The sequence below is a fragment of the Rattus rattus genome, chromosome 4, assembly GCF_011064425.1.
Source record: "Rattus rattus isolate New Zealand chromosome 4, Rrattus_CSIRO_v1, whole genome shotgun sequence".
NCBI lineage: Eukaryota > Metazoa > Chordata > Mammalia > Rodentia > Muridae > Rattus > Rattus rattus.
The window spans coordinates 17,662,991-17,676,905 of record NC_046157.1 but is presented as its reverse complement, the minus strand read 5'-3'; the positions used below and the strand labels follow the sequence as shown (position 1 = coordinate 17,676,905).

Here is a 13,915-nt window from a genome sequence, read left to right as displayed (position 1 = left end):
TTGGGTTTTCTCAGGCCCTCATATATGCTGCCACTGAGTTGCCAACTGAGCTTTGATTTTGACTCCAGGGAACTCTAGTGCCATGCTTTAATTAGTAGTGCAACATCTTTACCTTGTTCTCAACCCCAGAGGGAAAGCATTCTGATTTGGGGGTGGGGGGCTTTCTCTTTCTTCTTTCCTTCCCTCCTTTCTTCCTTTCTTCTTAAACTTATTTTTATGTATTTTAATGTGCATATGTGGAGGTCAGAGAGTAACTTGCAGGAGCTGGTTCTCTCTTTCCACCATGTAGGTCCAGGAGATCAAACCTAGGTCAGGCTTGGTAGCAAGCATCTTTATTTGCTAAGTCATCTCACTGTCTCAAGCATTCCGATTTTAGCCCTTAAGCAAGACAGACCTTTTATGCTTTTTATTAATATCGCAATTATTTGTTTCTGGTTTGTTGAATTTTGATTATGAGTGTTGAATTCTATTTAATGCTTTTGCTGAATGAAGTGAGATAATCAAATGGTTATTTTAACTTCTTATTGACATGGTAGAGAGATTTTTCATTTCCTTTTTTGTTTTTTCTTTTATTTTATGTACGTTGGTGTTTTGCCTGCATTTGCCTGTGTACAGGTGTTGGATCCCCTGGAACTGGAGTTAGAGATTTGTAAACTGCTCTATGGGTGCTGGGAATGGAAACCCAGTCCTCTGGAAGAGCAGTCTTAACCACTGAGCCATCTCTCCAGCCCTTTTATTTTTATTTTTGATGCTCAGTGAAATTTATTTTTATTTTTAATCATGCATATGTGCATGGGTGTCCCTGTGTGTGAATGTAGCGCCCACAGAGGCCAGAGGTGGTATTGGAACTGGAATTAGAGAGTTGTGAGTCATCTGACGTGGGTGCCAGGAACCAAACTTGTGTCCTCTGAAAGGGAGGTGTGTGCTCTTAACCTTTGAACTATCTCTCCAGACCTGGTTATTGCATTTCTTAGATAAATGTATATAGCCGTTTTGTATCATCTTTGTTGTTGTTGTTGTTTTGTTTTGTTGTGACAGGGTTTCTCTGTGTGGCTCTGGATGTCCCGGAACTCTCTTGGTAGACCAGACTGGCCTGGAACTCACAGAGATCCAATTGTCTTTGTCTCCTGCGTGCTGGGATTAAACCATGCGCCACCACTACCCAGCTTCATCTTTTTAGAATATGCTATTGTATTTAATTTGAAATGTATTGCAAAGGTTTTTCTTTTCTTTTCTTTTTGGAGACAAGGTCTAATTTTCTGTGTAGGTCAGCTCACAATCCTCCTGCTTCAGCCCCTTGACTGACAGAATTATAGGTCTCTGATATCACATCCAGCTTGGACTTTGTCTTCTCTTGAATGAAACTAGTTTTTGTTTGTTTGTCTGCCTGTCTGTCTGTTTGTTTGCTTGCTTGCTTGACACCGTTTCTCTTATATAGCCCAAACCAGCCTTGAACTCAACACGTAGTCAAGGATGAACTTGAGCTTCTCACCCTCTGCCTCTCCAGTTTGGAGGTTACAGATATCCACCACTAGGTTCCCTTTACCTGGTGCTGGAGAGTGAATCTAGGGGATCCCAACCTGGAGCTACGGCCCCAGTCCAGGAGTCGGTTGTTTTTTAACATTCTTTAGTTTTAATGGAGTTATTCTTGCCTTCTTCCTCCCTCTCACTTGCCATATCTAGGCCATCACAAAACAATGCTGATTCTCTCACCTTCGCATTGCTGTAATCAAGCTTGTTCTTCCAGCCCTGCTCTAGTTTAGGCCTGGGCTTGCAATTAGCAACCATAGGGCAGCCTTCAGCATAGCGTCAAGCGTCCCTTGGTCTGAACCATAGTCTGCCAACATTTAGAAAGGTAGTTAATTATACCTTTGGGGGGCAGATGCTAGCTTGTTTTTTTGGAAAGAAAATGATATGATATTAGTTGGCAACTCAAAGCCCTAGTGTTCATTTGACAACACCCCGTTACAGCTAAGGTGAGGCTCCCTTCTTGGAAAAAAGCTGACACAGTCCAGCTCAGAATTTCTGCCAGTCTCTTGTTTCTTGCAGCTGACTTGTCTAACTCTTGGCTATCACACACAGACTCTTCTAGGGATCTCTAATCTCTATTTCCCTCTTACTTCTGACGAGATACCCACCCTATCCCCTTTCCACATTGTCAAACTTAGCTTTCTAAGCACATTTGCCACATCCTCTCATTGGTACATCCTTGATAAGCTCACTGCTCTATGGCTAAGATCTGAACTCTGAACTCCTTAACATGGCATCTCATAACCTGGTCTTATTTGCATGAGATACCCACATCATGCATCTCACGCCTTCTTTGCTTTAAAACGTCTTTAAAACTCTGTGTGTGTGTGTGTGTGTGTGTGTGTGTGTGTGTGTGTGTGTGTGTGCGCGCGCGCATGCGCACACGCATGCATTCAGGAAAAGGAGAAAGTTGATTCTCTCCTTCCACCATGGAGGTCCGTGGCTTGAACTCTGGTAGTCAGTCTTGGTAGCAAGCTTCCATACTTACTGAACCATCTTGCCCTCTCTCAGTTTGGATTACTAAGAAGCAGCAGTTTCTAAAACAGCTATTTTATTAATACCTGTCAGAGCTGTCTTGTCCATCTTCCTCTCCTCCTTGTTAAACTCTTATCCTAGAAACTGCTGTGTCCAGCTTTGGTAGTGTATGCTTATAATCTCAGCACTCTGGAGGCTGAGGAGCTTGAATTTGAGGCCAACCTGTGCTACAATACCAAAACAGAGTGGAGAATTGGCTCAGGGGTTGAGAACTATCTACTCTTGCAGAGGGTCCCTGTTCCCGTGATTTTATGAGCTCCTATAAGCACGTGATACACATACATACACTCAGGCACACCCATATACATTTAAGAATATTTAAAAAAACAAAACAAAACAGTAACCTGTACCCTGACATCACTCCTGCAGGAGACCTTCCCTCAAAGCCTTTCTACTGCTCTTTTCTGGTTCAGTTTGTGATCTCTTGTTGTGAATACTTGGAGTCTCCCAACATCAAGAAGTGTTAAATCAGGAATGGATTAAAGTGAAGTTAATAGAATTAGGATTATATCAGCTTTATTGTCTAGCTTAACCTCCGACAGAGTCTAATTTCCTGACTAAAGTGTGACAGGAGTTTGCCCTCGAATTCCAGATTGTCGTTCATGGAGCTTTCAATCCAGGTTCCCAGCCCAGACAAACTCGCCTAGGGCGCAGCTGTCGTCTGTGTACAGTGGTTAGGTGAGCCTGGGATTGGATAGAGCAGTGCATGCCGGGAGAAGGATGGTCTTCGAAGGGCTTTTTGGGAATTGTAGTTCTTGGAGCCGGAAGTGGGGGTGGCAGGGGTAGAACGGCAGCTGAGGCAGCAATCCTTGACTCTGTCGCTGTCAGGGTGTAGTGCATGGTTCTGAGCCCACCAGCCAGGTGCCTCCCCTCTCTTGAGGGTGCTCCGGGTGCCCTGGCGGTCGAAGCGGCCTGGAGCCTCTCTTCGGCCCCGAGACGGCCTTACAGTCCGGATGCGTCCGGAGGGCGCGGGAATGGATCTTGGCGGCGGCGGGGAACGCCTGCCGGAGGAGAGCAGGTGGGCTGGGAGAGGCTGGCAGTCGGGGCTGTTGGGTGTGCGGGAGCGCTGGGAGACTTGGCAGGGCAGGGATGACACGCAGTGCGGAGCGCGGCAGACCGTAGAGCTACTGCTGTAAGTGACTTGTTTGGAAAGAATTTCCAAGAGGAGGGACTGGCAGGGCGTATATAAGGACGAGGGAGAAGATGAATTTAGGGACGGTGAGCCAGGGTGGGTATGATTCTTTGAGGGTGAGGAAAGACAGTGAAGAAGCTAAAATCCAAGACTGCCGGAGGAGAGAGGTGGACATTGAGAGTCTGAGAGAAAGGACTGAGGTGCTGTAGTGAGATTTTATAGGCCAAAGTCTATAGATAAGAGCAGAAACAAGATTGGTGCCCTGCGTTAAAACTTGTGGTGATAGCCCAGACCAATTTTAAGAGGGTGCTGTAAATTACACTGGGAGCTGAGGTTTTTAGATTACAATGGCTCAGCAAGGTTAGGAAGGGATGAATGTGGGTGAGGAGGAGAGGCAGGCCTGTGGGTGAAAAGCCACCGATTTCACTGGGTGTGGGCTTGCTGAAGGGACAGAAATTGTGTGCATGTCCTTTGTCACTGAGATCCCGATACCCTGAGAGGACCTCCATCATTTCCTTTTCATCTTCATCCCTTTGCTGCTTCTCCACAATGCAAGCTAAGTAAGCTCAAGTTTATGTGGAATTATTGTCAGAAAGCCTTAGCTTCTAGAAATAGGGGGGTTTAAGATTTATTTTCCTTTTTGTTTGTTTGTTTGTTTATTTAAGCAATTACACTTATTTGTGTGTGTGTGTGTGTGTGTGTGTGTGTGGGCGCGTGGGTGCGCGAGGTTAGAGGACAACTTGGAGGAGGCAGTTCTCTCCATCCACCATGTAGATTCTGAGAATAGAACTCAGGTGTCAGACTTGGCAGCAAGCATCTTTACCCAGAGCCATTTCACCAGCCCAGATTACAGTTAAAACGAAAACAAACCTACTTTAGCCCCATCATCCTCTGGACTCTGTAAAGATGTCTCCTACTTAGGATTGCTTGGGTAACAACTGGTCTTAGGTTGGCGGTGTGACTCCCAGGAGAGCACTTGCCTAGCATGCAGGCAGCCCTGGGTTCCATCCTCAGCATCACAACAGAAGCAGGGTCTCAGCCTCTTCGGAGGATGTAGAAGCAGAGACGCAGTAGACATATGGCCTAGGGGAGTCTTTCTTGAGACTTAGACATAGGTTTGGTTACAGTGATGGTCTCCTGAACAGGTGACGTCCCACGACTAGAAAAAAATAATTTACCTCAAAATATTTTTAGGGGAGAATGGAAAAGTGCTTGTGTGAAGATATTTCTGCTGTGATGTACTTTCTTGAGTACAAAGTAGCCTGTGGCCTACTGAATTAGTCAAACATGGAGTTCTTGCCTGAGGTCTATGGATGGTGTATACTAAATGAAACTGGATGCCCTACTTCCCTTTTCTACACTTTAGTTTCTGCTTTTGTATATTTGGCTATTTCTTTTTCTCCAGATGTCTGTGAGGTGTCTTATGTAAATGGTCCTCTGTAGCTGCTAAGCAAGCTTTAGGGCTGTTTTGATTTTCTTGTGCTGTTCCGTGTGGAGCGGCATCAGCCAGTCATCCATTACTTCTTTCTCGTACACCAGACACTGTTTTGACAGCATTGCGAAGGCTAAGCTGTTGAACATCTTAGCAGTTGTGTGAGGTAGCCACTATACCTATGGTCATTTCCCTGATGAAGAAGCAGAGTCACAGATGCCATCATCACTCGGTGAATCTCTGGTAGAACTGAGACCCCCCCCCCATTACTTTTACCCTCTACACTCTGCTGCTGCCCCTCATGATGATAGCGGCAAATGTCCACAGTAGTGTTCTGTTTTTACTGTTCTGTGCCTCATTTAGGGGGCAGGACAGCTCCTTTGCAGATATATTTTTCTGTCAATTACCCCTTTTATACCTGCCTCTTAACTTGAGTGCTTTAGTTTAAGCAACTCCAGCACACAGAAACACACACACACACACACACACACACACACACACACACACACACAGTCACTCGCTCAAACTGTTGTTGTAAGGCTACTCTCTGCTGGCGGCTAATTAGTTCAGAATGTGTGTTTAGTGAAGCTTCATGGTACTGATGGCCTCCTTAGCTCCAGATAGACACTGGTAAACACATGCCTTATGTTTGAGAATTGAGGCATTGTGGCCAGACCCCTGCAAACATAATCTTTTTATGGTCACTACAACACACAATTCAAAATGTCATCTTAGTGAGCTGACAGCACTTGTCACGCATGAAGGATATACAGTTTTCCAAGCACTTAATAGGGAAATGTGCATATTTAGCCCCACCACAAGCCTCTCTTCTGTTTTGATCTCAGTTAATAGCATCTTGCATTCAGTCAACCATGCCAGAGCCTCACAGTGAAATTTCAGGTTTCTCTTTTCATTCCTTATATGCAAAGCTACAGCTGAATCCTAGCTTTGTGCTCGGTTTGCTCATCTTACCGAGCCCTGCCGTGGAGGCCCAGTGTCCTTCCCGCTGGAAGGTCATAAGAAGTAAATAAAGTTAAGAGCTCAAGCTCCTCGCAGTATGCCTGCTATGTACTAAAGTACAAAGGGCTGCGTGCTTTGTCCGGTCTCCAGCTGCCGTGTGCTTGGAATGTTGTCCACAGGTTATCATGCAGGAGAGTAGCTTTTTCTTCCTAGTTTCATGGCTGCTCTGGCCAAGTCGAGCTCATGGGAGATTGGGGTGTTGACCTAGCTCTTCACTTCACCCTAGAAGTGTAGTTACGTCATAGGTTCCTGTACTGTTTTCCATGTAGCTAACTATCATACCAGAATGCCGCTGTGCTTAAGAGTGGTACTTCTCTTTCCCTAGAGTTTCCGTAATTGTTTGGGAGTCGTCTGCAGGAGCTGTCATCTGAAGCAGCAGTCCTTTAATTATTGTTGTCAGCCTGGACTTTACTGAGCAGTACAGTCTACTTGAGAGCTAGGAGTTCAGCTCTACCCAGGGCTCAGCTTTCCTGGTGTAGTGGCCCACAGAGTCAGAATTAAATAGTCAGGTACACTATTCAGTCAGTGACTCCAAGCACTCAGTGGACCAGGCCTTCCCTCCTGTGTCCTTAGCCCCAGTCTGTAGCATTTTCCACTCAGTCAGCTAAGCCAGAGCCTCCCCATCATACTTCTCTCTCCCGTGTCCAAGCACACATTTGTTTCTGTGAATTCTTCCCTACTATTTCCTTGAATTCTTTTTTATCCATTTCCAGATATAATGGTTTATAGTCCTTTTTTAAGATCCAGGGCATAGTAAAAATTTCAGGCACAGCCAAACCTTGGTACAGATGGGTCCGAGTTTGTTGGTTTCCTTCCTAGTGAGACTTTATATAGGGAAACCTTAGCAGCTCCAAGTCTGGAGATCTCAACAGCAGTAACAGAAAGGATGAAGTCCAGCAGCTCCAGCAAAAGCAGGCGTTCCCTGGACTGACTGACTGATGTTCCTACAGTCAGGATGTAGGGCGTGGCACTCAATTGGGCCTGGATTGTATTGGACTTAAATGATGGACCCTAGGGTGGGATGAACCCTTCCTAGAATTTCATTGACCAGAATAAGTGATAAAGGTGATTCCCTTCTGGAACGCAGCTGTTTTCAGAAGGCCACGGGTTCCAGGCAGGTGCAGGCGCATGTTCATTTGCTGACACGCTCTCACACCGGAGACTATTCCAGCAACCACTTAACTCATTTCCTCTCTGAACGTAGTCTCAGCCCAGGTCTATATTGCTGTCACTTATTTAAATTTTCAGAAACAAAGTCACTACATATTTGTTCAGAGATCTTCAGTGATCTGTATATAGCAGTAGAATTTTTTCAACCATAGTGAAGGATGAAGTTTATCGTTTGCAGGAAAATGGCTGCTACTGAAGGTAATTATAAGGTCAGCCTCAGGTTAAATATCCCATGGCCTCTTGCTCTTATTTCATTCCTGTAGTTTACAGCTTCATGAGCTGTAGACAGACTGATGACCTGAGAGTGGAACAACACAGGGGACAGTGGGAAGGATGAGAAGGGGGTGCCTGGAGTGTGAGGTACCATGCAGAGCACATTATGTTCTTGCTCAGTCTTCTGTGATAACAACGGGTATTGAGTTGTATAGAACTCAGCAACTAAAGGGATGGGAAAAAACCAACCCAGTGTTGAGTTTGTGCGTCCTTCCCTCTGAAGCTCAGTCCCAGGCTCAGTCGCCTGGGCTTCTTTCAGCCGTCTCTGCACTCTCCCAGTCTCTTCCTCTCTGCCTGAGGAGCTTAGTCAGCCTTCAGCAGGCCTTCCAGACTCCTTCCCACCTCTCCCTCACAGCCTACCCTTTCTCTCCTTCCGTCCTCATCTCTTATCACTTCTTTTCCTCTCACCAAGGATTGGGATGCCAGGGGTTGGTGGTGCATAAGGATGTTGGTAAAGCAGGCGATGGCGGGATTCTTGAGCATTCATTCTGCACTGTGTAGCTTGGTCATTCGTGTCAAATACTTCCTACTCCAGCCGCGACACCCCCCCCCTTCCCCTGCCTGCAAATACATCCTGGAAGCTTTCAGGGAAGTGCGTTAGGAGGCGTGAGGGGAAAGTGTCAGCCGATGGCAAGGACTGTGCCTCAAGCACTTGTTTCTGTTGGTGACAGTTTTTCAGTTCTATAAGATGGATTTTTTTTCTCTCTTTTTCTTCCTCCTCTTCCATATCCTTCTCTTTAATTTAATTATTTATTTTGGTTTTTCAAGACAGGATTTGTGTGTGTGTGTGTAGCCCTGGTTGTTCTAAAACTAGTCTGTAGACCAGGCTAGCCTCATAAACTCAGAGATCAGCCTGCCTCTGCCTCCCAAGTGCTGGGTCAGAAGGTGTGCACCACTGCCATCACCAGCCAGCCTCACTCTGCTCTTGTAAAATCATTTCCTATGTACATGTGTTTCATCAACTTGTTGGGTTGATCACAGACGGTGTCATTGGCACAACTGTGTAGTAGCTATAGTAACGATAAATATTACCAAGAAGACTGGTCTGTTGCTAGCATGGGGTCTAGGGATCCTAGCAAAGCAATCATAGTGAAGCAGATTACTTAATATCGCTGAGAAGAAGTTGAGCTAGCTAAACCTGAGTACCTGCGTGAGGTGAGGAGAGATGGTCTACATAGAAAGATCTAGTAAGGGGTTGGGGATTTAGCTCAGTGGTAGAGCGCTTGCCTAGGAAGCGCAAGGCCCTGGGTTGACCCCCAGCTCCGAAAAAAAAGAAAAAGAAAAAAAAAAAAAAAGATCTGGTAAATAAAACACCAGGAGTCAGAGTGAGGTCAGCACGCTGGTGAATAGACTATACTGTGTAGACTTCATTGTATTTAGATTGCAGGATTCTAGTAGGAAAGTATTTAGATTAAGACCAAGTGATAGAGAGGGTGAGAACTTCCTACTAAGGGGCTTGTACGGCAGCCATGGGTATAGTCTCTGGAGTAAGGAATTCTGCCTTTTGTTAATCTAGTCATTGTTGAAATTCAATCCCAGTATCGTTCAAGTTTGGTATGACTGGTGAGGCATAGGTCTAAGATACAAAGTTGTGTAGAGATATTGACGATTTCTTCCTGGATATGAAGATGAATATTATGAAGATTAAAGAGCAGGGCAGGCCAATGGCTAGGGTCTCCTGCATGCCTCAGAGTTGAGAGACTGTACAATAGAGTCAAGTATTTTTTCCATAAGCATAGTATTTAAGAAGAAGCATAAATGCTTAATTATTTTGTGTTTTTCTGTACGTAGAGGAGTAACCAATTCTTTTTAGAAATTGCTTTCTGACCTTGAAAGTCCCAGGGGATTGCCTAGTCAGAGTTTTTCAGCACGAGACCCCTCTTGACATTTGAGTATTTAAAAATCCTTTATGGTACTTTCCGGTTCTTGCTTGCTAACGTGTTTATGAGTGCTCACTTGCATGTGTATATGTGCACCCTCAGAGGCCAGGAAAGGATATTAGATCCTCCGGATTTGGAGTGACAGACAGTTGTGAGCCACCACATACATGGTGGGACTGAGACCAAGGGCTCTGCAAGGGCTCTTAACTACTGAGCCATCGCCCAGCTCCTATGGGTCTGTATTAATTGCTAATCTCAGAAAAGCCTACACAGCTCTTCTCCTTCTTAGTTTCCTCATACCCCCAAGGTAACACTGATAACATACTTTGGGTTTTAGTATTTTTACATTGAGATTTGTCCCGTATTGTCTCCCCACCTCCCCCCAGCTTTCAATGTTATCATAGCTAGAGAAAGTATTTCTGGTCAAACTTCTTATTCTTTTCTAGCGTTTTGTCATGTTGATATCATGTTCCACCCTCCATTTCAGGGATCAAATCAATACTTGACTTGGTACAAGCTGACCTCTAACTGTGATCTCAGTAATGATATCCATCCTAGATAAATGACATACTGTGAAAGGGATATGCTAGAGTAGTTTCCTTTTGCTTCTAAAAAGAACACTTGAGGGCCTGGGGAGGTAATTCAGAAGATGAAGAGATGGCTCTGCAACTATGAGGCCCTGAATGTTATCCCTAGCATCCACGGTAAAAACAAACAAGCAAGCAAAAAGCAAAACTAGTTGTGGTAGCATGTATTTGTAATCCCAGCTCTGGGATACTAAGACAAGCAGTTCCCTAGGCCTGCTGGTCAGCTAGCTGAACTAAGCAGCAGGCCTCAGGTCCTAGTGTGAGACCCTGTTTTAAAAACCAAGATAACGACTCCTAAAGAACGTCAGCTGAGGTTGACCTCTGGTCACCATACACACAAATATGTATAAGAGCATTTCTGAGGATGACACTCTGAGGTTGTCCTCTGGCCTTTATGTGTACCAGTACAAATGCAGAGACAGATACACATACACACAGAGGGAGGGAGGGAGAGGGAGAGAGAGAGAGAACATTGGGGATTGTAACCGCCGGTATTTACACTGAATCTCATTTTATAGTTGTCTAGTGTCAGCAGGTGTGGTGCTGCATGCGTTTAATCCCAGGACTTGGGAAGCAGAAGTGGCTGGGTCTCTGTGAGTTTGGGGCTATCCTGGTCTACAAAGCAGGTTCCAAAACAGCCAGGACTGTTACACAGAGAAACCCTGTCTCAAACAGGACCCTGTGGCTGGAGTCCCACAGCCAGTTGTAAATTGCCGTGTGGGTACTGGGAATCAAACCTGGGTTCCCTGGAGGACAGCCAGTGTTCTACCCACTGAGCCATCTCTCCAGCTCCGTTGTCTTAAGTGTCATTTCTTACTATAATTTGGCAGGCTTAAATCTGGGTAAGTAGTTAGGAAACCATTTTACCCCAGATAGTTGAGTCACTTAGCTAGCTTCTATTTCTCTTTAAAGGAGGGTTATGGTTAAACTCCTCCCACAAGAAACTAGAGGATTACGTCCTGGGACCCACTTTACTCTAAGCAGTGAAAAGACTCGAGTGGAGATGGGTTATGCATCTTGTTTGTGTCTATGACAGCTTTATCAGTTCTGCCTCCAAGAACTTCTCTCAGCCTAACCCATTTCAAAGGCTTTGACTTGTCTAGGTAACGGTTATGTGTGGAGATGATATCCATCCAAACAATTATGGTTGAACAGGCTAGCCAAACTTTATCTTGCCTGTTGAAATGCTTTTCAAACAGCGTTAGGGTTAGGGAAATAGCTCAGTCAGAAAACTGCTTGCCTTCTAAGTGGCAGGGCCTGAGTTAACTGCCTAGCGCCCATGCTAGACACGGTGACACACACTTGAAATCCTAATGCAGAGAGTAGCTTGGTAGCCGATGGGAGAACGTAAAGATATTTGGGGCTTACTAGGCAGCCAGTGCAGCATAATTGATCATCTCAAAAGAGAGAGACAGCATTTCTGAGGATGACACTTTGAGGTTGTCCTCTGGCCTCCATGTGTACCTGTATAAATACTCCCCACCCCCACACACACAGATGCATGCACACACTCATGAGAAAAGGTGCTTGTTCTCCACGGTGAACTTACATCTAAGGATGCTTAGATGGAACTTACTTACATCTAAGGTTCAGGCAAGAACGGAGTAACCCAATACCACTTTGTGAACTTCAAGTTAATTCTGTGTCTCATCTCTGAAAATATGTATATCAGTAAGAATACTGAAAGGCTTGGTAAACGATGTAAATACAAATTTTAGAGGCGTATGTTTCTTCCAAACGAGCATCCACCAAGCATAGAGTGCGTGGGTACCGTAGAAGAGCTTTGTTTCTCTGTAGCTTTAGCATCTCAAGGTCACTCTCTTGTGGGAAAGGAAGGTTCTTTAGCTTTGTTCAGAGTGCTCAGAGGTCCGAGGACTTGAGTGTTGTAGTCAAGAATGATGTCTGCGTCATGGTGCTCTTTAAGAAGTTAATTGGGATTGGCCCAGAATGAATCAGACCGCAGGTATGCGGCCACTTGCTGAACCACGCTGGCTGTCAGGCCTGTAAGGCTTGATTGTAGTTTGTTGGAATGCGAAAACTGAGTCACTCGGAACAGGCCAGAGGATTATTAGCCCCGTTGAATCAGAGGATATGCAGCCGGTGGGCAGCAGTTGGCTGTCAGTTGGCCTCTGGAATGGCACTTTCTCATAATATAAAAATAAGTGGCACTTTGAGCGATTGCCTTAGTTCTGTGGACATTTTAGGACTGGTATAAAAATGTAAGAAAAGTTTGGTGAGTCGATATTTCTGTAAGATAAGGTCACTCTGTTGCTCATGCTGGCCTGGAACTCTTTGTAATACAGGCCGGCTTTCAGTTTGAAGCCTCCTGAATGCTGGGATTATGGGAGTGAACCACCATACCCAGCTGGTGGTTCAAACATTTAATAAGGAAAAGAAAGCCTGACTGTCTCCCAGTTCAAACAAATTCTTGTCCTCAGGGCTTCAGAGCCAGTCGCAATCCTCCCAGCCCTCGTTTGTGGACGATTCTCCTACCCCACGCCTGTCGCCCACTCATCTCAGGACTTTACTTGTTGGCCTTTACTCAGTTACTTCCCTAAAAGAGCGCAGAAAAGGCACGGAAGACCGGTTTTGCATTGATGGAAGGGATTACAGTTCAGATTCCATCCTCCACTGTTGTGCTCATGACGTAAAGTACCCATGACGAAGTGTCCTGAAGGCCTCTTCTGTGTCCATGGAAAAGGAAAGCGCAGTAGTCTACTAATGAAAAAGAGGATGATGTGATGTGTGCAGTTCATAGCTGGGACCAAGAGGCCAAGTGTGTGTGACACATCATCTCATGCTTCCCTCATCCAGCAGATCAGCACGTCCAGCTCCTGCGCTCAACTGTGTCTGCCCTTGGGTGTTTACTGTTTAAAGGCTGTGGGAAGAGAGTGCAGGGATTAAGAGAGACCAGTTTGATCAAGGCAGCAATTTTCTGACTTTTCCAGTGAAGTACATCAAACAGTCTAGGAGGTGACAGCCGCCTGGTTTGAGGACATGTCTCAACGTGACTTCAGTGCAAACTTAAAACCTTTTTGTTTTAATGCCCACTTAAAAATCACAGGAAAAAAATGGGTGACCCGGGGGTGCAGCTCAGTAGTTAAGAGTGTCTGTCTGATACAAGATCCCTAGCACTGTGTAACGCCAGAGCTGGTAGCACACGCCTGTCATCTCGGCACCTGGGAGGCAGTGGCAAGGGGATCACAAAGTTATCCTCAGCCACTCAGTGAGGTCCAGGGCAGCCTAGAATACATGAGACTGTCTCAAAAACATTACAGGTTGTCTATGTTCTTATTTGTAGTGTGTGTGCGTGTGTGTGTGTGTGTGTGTGTGTGTGTGTGTGTTCATGTGTGTAGTGTGTGTATGCATGTGTGTGTATGTGTGCATGTGTGTGTTCATGTGTGTAGTGTGTGTATGCATGTGTGTGTGTGTGTGTGTGTGTGTGTGTGTGTGTGTGTGTGTGTGCATGCCCTCTGCCCTTTACTATGCTCCACTTACTGCTTGGGAATACATAGGGAATAAGAAGAAGGGTTGGCTTGGGCTTGGTTTCTAACATAAAAGGCTTCTGACTTTGGGTTGGAGAAATGAATCAGTGGTAAAGAGCACTTTCTACTCTTTCAGAAGACCCAAGTTCAATTCCTAGCACCTACAGACAGCTCCCAACCACCTGTAATCCCAGTCTCAGAGGATCCAATACCTCCTACATCCACCATCACCAGGCACACACATGGTCCCGGGCAGATGTGTAGGCAAAACATCCATACACATGAAAATTAAAAATCTGTCTGTGATTTTAGGTGGGGGTTCTCAGCTTTATCTTATGTGTTATCACTATTCAGAATTGGATCTTTTGTTC

General features: G+C 45.4%; 1 protein-coding gene across 1 annotated transcript in view; it reads left to right on the top strand.

Moving 5' to 3' along the window:
• The first annotated feature begins 3,319 nt into the window (after positions 1-3,319).
• The window catches only part of Rubcn (rubicon autophagy regulator), a 45,831-nt gene continuing 35,235 nt past the window's right edge, over positions 3,320-13,915 (top strand). The window contains 1 exon segment of the mRNA XM_032900122.1: positions 3,320-3,583. Within this exon segment, the coding sequence (XP_032756013.1) occupies positions 3,519-3,583 (65 nt within the window). The 5' untranslated portion in view covers positions 3,320-3,518.